The sequence below is a fragment of the Seriola dumerili genome, unplaced genomic scaffold, assembly GCF_002260705.1.
Source record: "Seriola dumerili isolate Sdu_G_001 unplaced genomic scaffold, Sdu_1.0 BDQW01000050.1, whole genome shotgun sequence".
Lineage (NCBI taxonomy): Eukaryota > Metazoa > Chordata > Actinopteri > Carangiformes > Carangidae > Seriola > Seriola dumerili.
Window position 1 is genome coordinate 2,055,053 of NW_019174305.1, and position 10,860 is coordinate 2,065,912.

Sequence of the window (10,860 nt, forward strand, 5' to 3'; positions counted from 1 at the left end):
CTAACGCTAAGCTATGTGATCCCTAAAAAAAGCACTTACCACAAACACCCAGACGTGCAATGTGACAAAGGGCAGTTTGTTTTCTTATCTCGTTTGAGTACATTTTACGGCTTGTGTCATGCAGCTCTTCCTCAAACAAATTGACGAGTTCATTCTCTCTTTCCCCCATCCAAAACGCTCCCATATCGACCAGCTGACCGTTTGTAACGGACTTGACCAGCTGACTTTGCAACAAGCTGATTGGCTGTTGAGACAGATGATGTGCCTTCTGTTCTGAAACCAGCCACTGGCGCCTTGACAAGCTTATGTAAGCTCATTACATGATATGCTTCCAAACTAGTGGAGACATCACAGAATCACCTCATACATGTTAGAGGCCTAAACAATTAATCGATTAGTCAACTGAAAGAAGATCAATCTGTAACTATTTAGAAAATCCATTCATCGTTTCAGTCATTTTTCAAGTAAAAGTTCCAAACTTCTGTTTTTAAAATATGAGGATTCAATTCTTAAACAATCCCTAGATTGAACATTTTTTGTTTTCGTTTTTTGGACTGTTGGTTTCAGACAAAACAAGACATTTGAAAATGTCACCTTAAGCTCTGTCAGAATATAATCAGGGTTGTTTTTTCACTATTTCTGGACATTTTATAGACAAAATGATTTGTTGATTTGTCAAGAAATGACCACTGCTTTATTCAGTAAAGAAGGTTGAACATCCATGTTTCTAGGCTGTGGAGTGGAAACTTGTGTTGTCAGATGAAAACTGTCATCTGGACAAAATGAAAAAAGGATGAATGTGGCAAAAAATCTCCAGATAAAGAGTACATGGGTTTTCCTTGCTTCGCACTAGTTTTTCGTCCTATATGCAGCTAAGCTTGCTATCTGTGTCTAATGTAGACACACCACTCCAGCAACTAACGTCTACTTCTTGAGGCATCTAATCCTATTACTACCAATGTTTTTGGTTTTTTTTTCAGCTTTTTCATTTGCATATTTCTCCACTTCTCAGACATCACAGGGGTCAGAGTGCAAGGTCGACCTGTGTGAGGCTCAAGGACATTCAGACATTGATAAGCTCTGGCTGTGAAAGGGATCAAACCTGTGACCTTCAAGCTGGCCACACCAACCAGAGACACGCTCCATGCATCTGCAGCAGAGACTATCATCTGCTGCAACATCCACCTCTGTCTGGATGCAGAATCCAAATCTAATGCAGGCAGATGCACTTCCTGTTCACTTTCTCAGTTTGATTGCAGCCATAGTCTGTGTAAGAGTCTAATGAAGCATCCCGTCATCCATCCATCCATCCATCCATCCATCCATCCATCCATCCATCCCTCTCTTTCTACCGTTCCTGCTCTCCTCCTCTTCACGCTCCCTCCCTCCTCTTACACAAGTGGGTGACAGATGTGAGCCACTATGGAGAGCACACAGACACCTAGCGCTTTGCTGCCAGGCGCCGCTGCTCTTATAGGGTGTGTGTGTGTGTGTGTGTGTGTGTGTGTGTGTGTGTGTGTGTGTGTGTGTGTGTGTGTGTGTGTGTGTGTGTGTGAGTGAAAGTGCATGAGTGTGTGTGTTTACGCATCATGTGCAGTTGTGTTTCACTTATTGCCTTCATGCAGGAGCTGTAAGGCATCACAAAGTGCTGTAGTAGTCTGTGTTTGGATTTTGAATGTGGGTGCATGTATGTAGCTATGCATGAGGGTGCGTGGCAGTGTGTGTGTCTAATATATACATATATATATATATATATATATATATATATGCTGACAGTATATGTGTGTGTGTATATGTATGTACAGACACATTTTGCTCCATGACACACAGGAATGAAATGGACAATCTCTCTCTCTCTCTCTCTCTCTCCCCCTCTCTCTCTCTCTCTCACACACACACACTCTCACACACACACTCTCACACACACAGCGGTACATGTCAGGGGTAATAATGGATCATGTGAATGGTGAATGCGCATGGAACAACACGGCTGGAGAGCTATTGTTGTTGAACGCACAGCGAACACATACTCCGCTCTCTCCAATCATATTGACATTCCTCTAATGCCTCTCTCTCTCTCGCTCTCTCTGATGCTCTCTCGCCCTCCTCTCCCCTCTTGACGTTATTCTCTGGGAAAAGAAAGGAAAAAAATTAAAATACTCAAAAGAAATTTCCCACTGGGATTCTGCATCCTTCGCCTTCTTGGTAACCACGTGTTTGTGTGTAAAAGCACTGACCACTTAAATCCTACTTTTGCCTCCGGCGCCATTTTTTGGTCGATATTACAGTATATGTTAACTTCTGTTTTTTTTTTTAGNTGTGTGTGTGTGTGTGTGTGTGTGTGTGTGTGTGTGTGTGTGTGTGTGTGAGTGAAAGTGCATGAGTGTGTGTGTTTACGCATCATGTGCAGTTGTGTTTCACTTATTGCCTTCATGCAGGAGCTGTAAGGCATCACAAAGTGCTGTAGTAGTCTGTGTTTGGATTTTGAATGTGGGTGCATGTATGTAGCTATGCATGAGGGTGCGTGGCAGTGTGTGTGTCTAATATATACATATATATATATATATATATATATATATNCACACATGCGCACACACATATCCGCTCACTTCACATGTAATGTAATCACCTGGGCTCTCCATGCCTCCTAACCCAATAAAGCTGACAGCCTCCACTACACACGCACACACACACACACACACACATCCTCCGGAACAACCTGTGATACATTTACCTCTCGTTTCATTTCATCCTCTGTTCCCTTTCCTCTGCCATGTTTTTCCCGCTACAAACTGACTTTGTGGCAGCCGACAACAGCTGTTGCAGTTTCAAACTCCAGCTTCTGGAGTTGCCGGTAGTTAGCAGCTAACCATTGAGTCTCATTAGCCGCTGACCCATTTCTTTTGAACAGCACAGAGTTTGGGGACTGACTCGAGTCAGTCCAAAGTGCCAGAATGAAGCATCGGGGGAGGGACAGGGAAACAGAGGCAGAGAGAGTTGGATTGACAGGGCTGAAAGAGAAAGCAGACGGACTGACTGTGGATCCTCTTTGTTACATTATTCAACAACATTCATGAATTGGGACAGAGAGGACAGAGAGAATGGAAGATGGACTGATAAATAGAGAAAGAAGAGGTCGAAGAAAGTAGCAAAATTGTGGGATGACTGTGAGTGTGCTTGTGTGTGTACAGTAAGTCTGACTTGTTGGGGTCTGCCCAGCGTTGCAGAAGGGTGACCAGGCGCAGCGGCCATAACCACTCCTCCGAGCGCCATCTGCTCCTCGCCACAGCAACTGTTGCCAGGGTACCTGCTCTCCTCTCCTCTGTCCCACCTTTTATTCCTCCTCTTTTGGCTTGTCACCTCCTTGCTTCCTCTTGTTTTCCCTCCCAAAAGAAGACCTGCTCTGCTTTCCTCCTGTTCTCTCTCTCTCTCTGCTCTCATGGCTTCCTAATTTCCTCACACATGCTCTTTTCTCTTCCCTTTCATTAATTTAATTTGCTTTTTCATTCTAAAGAGGATACCTGCTTTCTATTCAATAAGCTTTATTGGCGTGACATTCAATTCATTGTATATTAGCAACGCTTCAGCGAAGTACTAATAACACTGAAATAATACTGATACTGCTGCTAATGCACTTGCTTTTTTTCATATTTTTCCTCGTGTGCTTTTCATTTTTGCATCTTTATTTAACAACTAGTATACACACTGTACTTTTCTGGCATTTCTCCAGCTAGCTGATACTGTGCTATTACTGCCGCTTCTCCCCTGCAACACACACTCACACACACACACACACACACACATACACACACGCACAGACACACACACTACCTTCACCAAAATCTTTAATTCTCTGAGACTTTTCCTCTCCTCTTTCCTATGTAATCCATCTTCCTTCCATTCCTTCATTCCCTGGCAATTGTGTGGACATGACTCAGGGCCCCCTGTCTACAGAGGGAGAGAGAGAACCAGAGGAAGAGTGCAGAAAGGAGTTTGATGGTGGGGTGTTTAGAGAGAAAGGAAGAAAAGAGGTAGAGTGAGTGGGGGAGAGGGAGAGATCGTAGATCAGAACCGTCATGATTGAGCCATCTGCTGAGAGAGGCCAGTGAGACACACACACACACACACACACACACACACACACACACACACACACACACAAGCGTGCTTAAAGATCACCACTGCCACCCGTTGGGCATTTCGCGACACTACACCTCTCCTTCACCTCTCAGCTCCTCCGCGGCATTGTCTGACTGCTCTGCTGCCATCCAGCAGGAACATGCCAACCGGAGATGAGACACGTAGCTCTGAGCATCGATCAGTCTGGTCTGGCTGTCTGCTGAACCAGTCTTAAGCAGCCGATTCTGTTTGCTCCACAGGGTCTTCTTGTGCTCTAATATATGAGGTTTATCTCCACCTAACTCCTTTCTAAGAAGAGCGGAGCTTCAATACGGATTATGAGGCTTTGGCTCTTTCAAAACATATTGAGTATAGTGGTGTGTTACAGATTCTGGCCAACGCTACAATTCACCACTGTAATCCTGCTTTTGCTGTTTCATTCTTTCCCTGCAGTTAAATGTGATTTGTTGTACACTGTCTGTTCCTCTGTCTGGCTGTGGGTGGCTGCGTGTGGTAGTATTTTTATATGTGCAAACACTCTTTACTGCCCTGAATCGTTCATTCTTCTCCTCTCAGGCCTTTCCTCTCTCTTATTGCCGGCAGCGCTAAACGACGTCCAATCTCGTTCAGCTGTCTAACCTTTAATAGATTCATAAATGCTCCTCTCCCATTGGCCAGATCAGGCCATTTCATCCTATTAGAGATTAGCATACGGCTGAGTGGAGGAGGAAGTGCTCTTTATATGCTAATGATGAGATAATGTATGCAGCGACAACCCACCACTGCCCTGTTGGGAGGACTCAGGGTGGCCCGACGTGCTGAATCTTGAGGCAGTCCTGCGTCGATCTTGCTGTTCACTCTCATTCGCAGACACCTGGACTGAGTCTTTGTGAACGTTTATACAACACAATGCTCGACTGCAGTGTCGTGCGCAAAACAGACTGTGTTGAAGTTGTCGCTGTAGATGCCCCCGACGCTACAGGAGCGAATTGAATATGCATTCCTCCTGTACCTGATGTAGTTGTGTTACCTCCACTTGTGATACAGAGCTGTAACAATGACAGTGAAGAGGAGGGTTGTGTAATTTGAAAAGGTTTTCTGAGATGTGTAAAAGATCATTTGGCTCATTTTTGCTCAGTTTTACCATTTTAGATACACAAACATGATCAAAATAGACTTTACAGCGACAGTTGGACACTACTGGTAAATACATTCAGCTCATAAGATCAATACCACTCTCATACCTGTACAGTTATAATAAGGCTACCGCTAGCAGCTGGTTAGGTTAGCTTAGCTTGACACAAACACTGGAAGTCTGGCTCTGTATAACAAACCAGCACACCTTAAAGCTCACTAAATAACATGTTATATACAAAAACTGAAGAGTACAAAAAATGATTTGCCATTTTCAAAATATATAGCATGCTCATTGATGCTTCAGAGGTTCTAAACAGAAGCTTTTGTTTCCTTTGAGCAGATCCAACATAGCTGTTTCCAGTTTTTAAGCTAACCGGGTGCTGGCTGTAGCCTTGCATTTAATGTGTGGTATCAATCTTCTCAAATCAGCCTATCCCAAATTTGTCAACCTATTCCCTTAACTTGCCTGATTGATAAGTGATTGACTGACTGACCAACTGCCACCGCCTCTCTCTGTGCAGGAGCAAGGTGTGGTGGGAATGTCACGACCGCCGGGCGCTATCCCTCCTCCTCACCCTGGTGGGGGTGTGGCCTCAGGAGTAGGCCCCAACCAGGGGTCGGGACCACCTCCAGGCTATGTGGGCAATCAGCAGCAGGCGGCCATGATGAAGCAGATGATGGCGATGGAGCAGGAGAAGAGGGTGCAAATGCACATGATGGAGCAGCAGAAACAGCAGCTCTTCAGAGAACAGAGACAACAGCAGCAGCAGCAACTACTGGCTGAACAGGTGAGGTTTTTCAAGTCAATGTGCTTATACCATGAGGTTAGTGTGTCTGTGTGGGGAATTAAAAAAAAAAAAAAAAAACAGGAAGGCCTGTGATTCATCTGTCATGCATGAAATTATAATTTGTGTGTGTGGGCATTGTTTGTATGTGTCTGCAGCTCTAACAAGAGCAGCTCATCCTCTCCTCTTCTTTACTGTTGTCTGGTTGCATGTATAATTACCCTCAACCAGCCCCCTCTTCACTACTTCCTTTTCATCTCTGCAGTGTGTGTGTGTGTGTGTGTGCGCATGTGCATGTGTGTATGTGTGTGTTTTTGCCACATGCTGCCTGCTGTGATAATGTGGTGTTTTCTTTTTATTTCTCTCTCTGTGAGGGAATCAAGTATTAAAGAGTTCTGAACTCTGAAGTCACCACCCACTATGTTGGTTTTAATTGGATCTGCAAAAACATACACAGACACGCAAACTATAGGTGTCTGAAAGGAAACACATCCTGCTGGGGTTTAGTGTATGCTGTTAACTGGATATCATACCTCCTATTTAAATGAGCAATACCTTCTGGTGTCCAGGTACATGATCAGTCGCTGCTTTTCATGCTGCACGGACTCAGACTCCTTATTAATTATAAAACCTTTTTAAAAATTCCCTTTAATTTTCTCTACCTGCAGCATAAATTTGACTACAACAGAGTGTCAGGGCTGCCTTTAGATTCCTATTTGAACACTGATCACTTACAGTGCAATTTGTGTCACGCAGATACTGTACACTAATCTAATCCTGCTGGCGCACATCTGTCTCACCTCTGCCATACCAAAACATCTGCCTCACTTCTGCTTTACATCTGTCTCACCGTGACTGTATTCAACATCTGTATCAACTCTAACATACCAAACATCAGTATGTCTGCTCCACCTTACCAACTTTAATCAATACATGGTAACAACTACTGTTGATTGTAACTGTTTCACTCTGTAATTAATAGTTTTGTTTCTATATCAAAGGCATTGACAGCCGCTCATCACGAATTATCCCACTTCAATCTGATGTCCTGAAATAGTTTATTTAATATGATCTAAAATTAATTTCAACATATGTCTGATTAGCTTTTGTGAAGTGTTTGCATTTGTATTAAATAAAATGACTCAAATTATCAGACTGAGAATTCATTAATTTCTCTGTCTCTGAAATCATTAATTACACTGATAATTTCATCACTCACAAAATATTGTGGAAGAAAACACGATCTTGATCCACGTGATGCTGTTATGTTGGAGGTATCAGTGGTGTGTGAGTCCCAGCGTGCAGACCATCCCATGCATGGTTTTTCATGCTAAATGACTTTGATTAATTAATTAACTTATCATTAAATACTTCTTTTTCCCAGTGTGCATATTGTAACCCTTTTTAATTCTGTTAATGAAATCAAGTTTGTCAAACAGTTTTTACAGTGAAGTGTGACCCTGTTCTTGTGCGTACCCTATGATGATACCAAATCCTGAGTACATGACACACGTATGAGGGAGCTACATTATTCACTCTTCACAACTTGTCTGTGTCTGTAGCTCCAACAGCAGCAGCACCTCCCCAGACAGATGGGCCAGGGCCAGAGGAATCCATACCCCCAAGTCAGTCAATACCAAGGTGAGAGACACAAACACGTGCCTTCATTTCATCTGTGCAACGATGAAATGTATACAAAAAACACAAGAATGGCAGCACCCCAATAGATTTTCTAATAAAGAAGGCAAGACCCGACCTAAATTCTTCAGCATCTTATTGACGACCACATTAGTAAATTGATTTTTGGTAAACCAGTTTCCAGTTCTCTGCAGAGCATCCAGATGGTTAAAAAAAAAAAAAATCACACATGCGTACTTGGTCTGCAACAAGTATGGTATACATGGTAGACTGCCAAGGCATTTAGACATTTAACAGATTTTACAGTTCACTGTCGGCCATATTCACAGACAGATAGACACACAAACACATAAGAACATGTGTGCAAACAGCAGCGCTGACTGAACATCACCCTGAAACCAAACCTCGTCCTCTCTGTCAAATACATCAGTTGGCGCTCAGATGCTCTTCAGCCTTTCTCTCCCTGTCTCTCCTCTCTCTCTCTATCTCGCTCTCTCTGAAAAAAAAATATAGAATATTCCTGCTCTGCCTGTTACCACGGCAACTTGTCTGTCCTGGATCCCCCAGAGTTCCGGTGAAGTCAGAGAGATGGATGAGAGGAGGGAAGTGGGGGGGGTAGATAGTCTGGTAGGTAGAAGAAGAGGTTGGGAAGAAAGACAGAAAGAGAGAGAGAGACGAGTGGGTGAGTATGATGGAGAGATGAAGAAAATGCAGAGAGGGAGGAGAGGAGTCAAGTCGAAAGCCATTTATAGCCATCAGAGAGACTGTCTGCGAGTCTGGGAGATAATGTGGAGAGGAAGAGGGGGCTTCAGCATGAATCCCTGGCCTACATATATACCTGTTAGTTCAGCGATCCTGCAGTGTATCAGTGATTCAAAAGCAATGAGTGTGGCACTAGCACCTGCAATCAGAACACACTCATTCTCAGAATATTCATTTATATTAAATGAAGCAATGCGTTGAACATACATGGATGTCTTGCGGTGTTACGTTACCTCCAACTCTTCTCATTCCCGACTTACTTACGCGTCTGGAGTGTGTGATCCTCTTCGTTCTCGCTCCTCTGTTACAGTTCTCTCCGAGCTGTGAGGTGAGGGATTAGCAGAATGATGTCAGAAGTGGGTTTATTAGAGGATTTAGAGCCATTTCCACGCAAGCAGACCTCCTCAGCTCTACTACTACCAAGCCTCTAATAGGAAAAAGCAGGGAAGTGAGGTGTTGGGGCTTTAGTGTGTTTAGTTTTATTTTACTGTGGTGGGATTTGAACTAAATTGGGAGAGAAGCATTCGTTTCCAGACTAAACAGCTAGTCACAGAACATAAATCTTTGTCTCAGCACTGACTTATTAGATCAGTCTTATGTGCCATTTGGTGATTTAAGTGGATCTAGTACACAGGCTCCAAAGCTCTTTTACAAAAGTCCAGTTCCTTGGTGATTTCCGTCACCATATGTCTCTCTAATTTTCTTCCAACTCCTTTATCTCCGCTCTCTTGTTTTAACTTCTCTCGTTCTTCTTCTTTCCCAGGTCCTCCTCAGGATCTGGCATCCAGGAGCCAGGCTCTGCAGAACATTCGGGCCGCCCGACTCCTACAACAGCAACAGCAGAACCAGCAGCAGATGGTCCAGATGAGTTCTGTTCAGAGCCAAGGGGGCTCTGTGGGACCCCAAACTGACATGGGCCTACCCTATGGCAACCAGGGGTCTAACCAGGGTTCCCTGTATGCGCTCAACCCCTCCATGAGCCAAATGATCCACCAGCAGCAGCACCAGAGCCAAAGCGTCCAAGCCTCCATGGGTCTTCCACCGCAGCACAACTCCGCCGGAGGACCGCCCCGGCAGGCAGGTGCAGGTCCTGTGGTCGGCGGTATGCCCGGAGGCCCTGGAGGTGGTGGAGCTGGAGGGTACGGGGGACAGGGGATGTTAATGAACTCCATGACCCAGCAACCCCTCAAAGGCCCTCCCAATGCCAAAGCCCAGGCACAGAGACTGCAAAGCATGCTGGGAGCAGGAGGAGGAGGCGGGGGAATGGGGGCGGGCGGCTGGCCGCAGCACCAAGGACAGAGTCTGCAGGCCATGGGAGGAGCAGTCGGAAGGACTACAGGAGGGGGGGGAGGAGACATGGTGGGGTTCAGCTCGGCCCAGGGTTATGGGATGCAGCCGGGTCAACCCCCTCGCATGGCCAAGCAACACTTTCAGGGCCCGGGACAGGGGATGAGCCAGGGGATGGACCCCAGAGTGGGCAACCCAGCTGCGGGTATGGGTGGCCCAATGATGGGCCCTCACATGGGCGGTCAGCCCAGGACCAACCAGCCCCGACCCATGGTCATGAACCAGGGAATGAACCAGGGGGTGATGGGCCAGGGGATGACTGGGATGGGGGGTTTCGGGCCGGGCCCTGGGGGGCCAGGAATGGGGGCAGGGGGAGGAGGAGGTGGACCTTACGGACCTGGAGGAGTTGGGGTTGCAGGTCAGCCGCAGGGCTACCAGAGGACAGCCAATCAGGACATGTCATCCTATGGATATGGGGGCGGGCCCTCAGGTGGCGGAGCCTTCGGATTGGGCGATGGCTCAGGGGCGGAGCTGGACTCAAGCGATGGTTGGATGGAGGAGTTTTTCCCGAGCCAATAGCCAACAGGGAAACTGGAGATGAGTTTTTACTGGATGAATTAAACATTAAAGTAGGACAAATTAAAACCTGAGAAAGAAACAAACAAAAAGGACGACACGACGTGGACTGGCATGTTTTTGTTTTGTAAAACATGAGCAAGGTTATAAATGAGTTTGTGTGTTATGTTTTGTTTGTGAGTGTGTGTGTGTGCAAGTGTGTGATGGAGCGAGCGATCATTATGTCTCGTGCATATTAATGAAAAACCAATATAGAGATTAAGAGGTGTGTTTCATTAGTTTCCCTTTTTTCTCCACCGAATGAATTTTTCTCATGTTCCAGTGTTTGAAAGCGAGCCTCGTTTACACAGCAGCGCTTTGAGCCCGAGCTTCAGCAGGGGCTGATTGAACACCGCAGACTGATGAAGGGGAAGGAAGACTTGTTCTCAAGACAGCCATTTATTTGTGTTTGTGTGTTTGTGCCACCCAGCTCAGTGCTTCAGATCTCTCAACTATGCGAAGAGCTGAAGGGAGTAGAAAGCACTCTCAACGCTCCCATTTCCTCTCTTAGATTCGT

The 10,860-nt window shown here is 45.5% G+C and overlaps 1 protein-coding gene across 1 annotated transcript in view; it reads left to right on the top strand.

The window, feature by feature from the left end:
• maml3 (mastermind like transcriptional coactivator 3) overlaps positions 1 to 10,410 on the top strand; it is a 111,071-nt gene extending 100,661 nt beyond the window's left edge. The window contains exons 4-6 of the mRNA XM_022740018.1: positions 5,778 to 6,044; positions 7,604 to 7,682; positions 9,205 to 10,410. Coding sequence (XP_022595739.1) covers positions 5,778 to 6,044; positions 7,604 to 7,682; positions 9,205 to 10,307 — 1,449 coding nt within the window. The 3' untranslated portion in view covers positions 10,308 to 10,410. The remainder of the gene's footprint in view (positions 1 to 5,777; positions 6,045 to 7,603; positions 7,683 to 9,204) is intronic.
• The last annotated feature ends 450 nt before the right edge of the window (positions 10,411 to 10,860 follow it).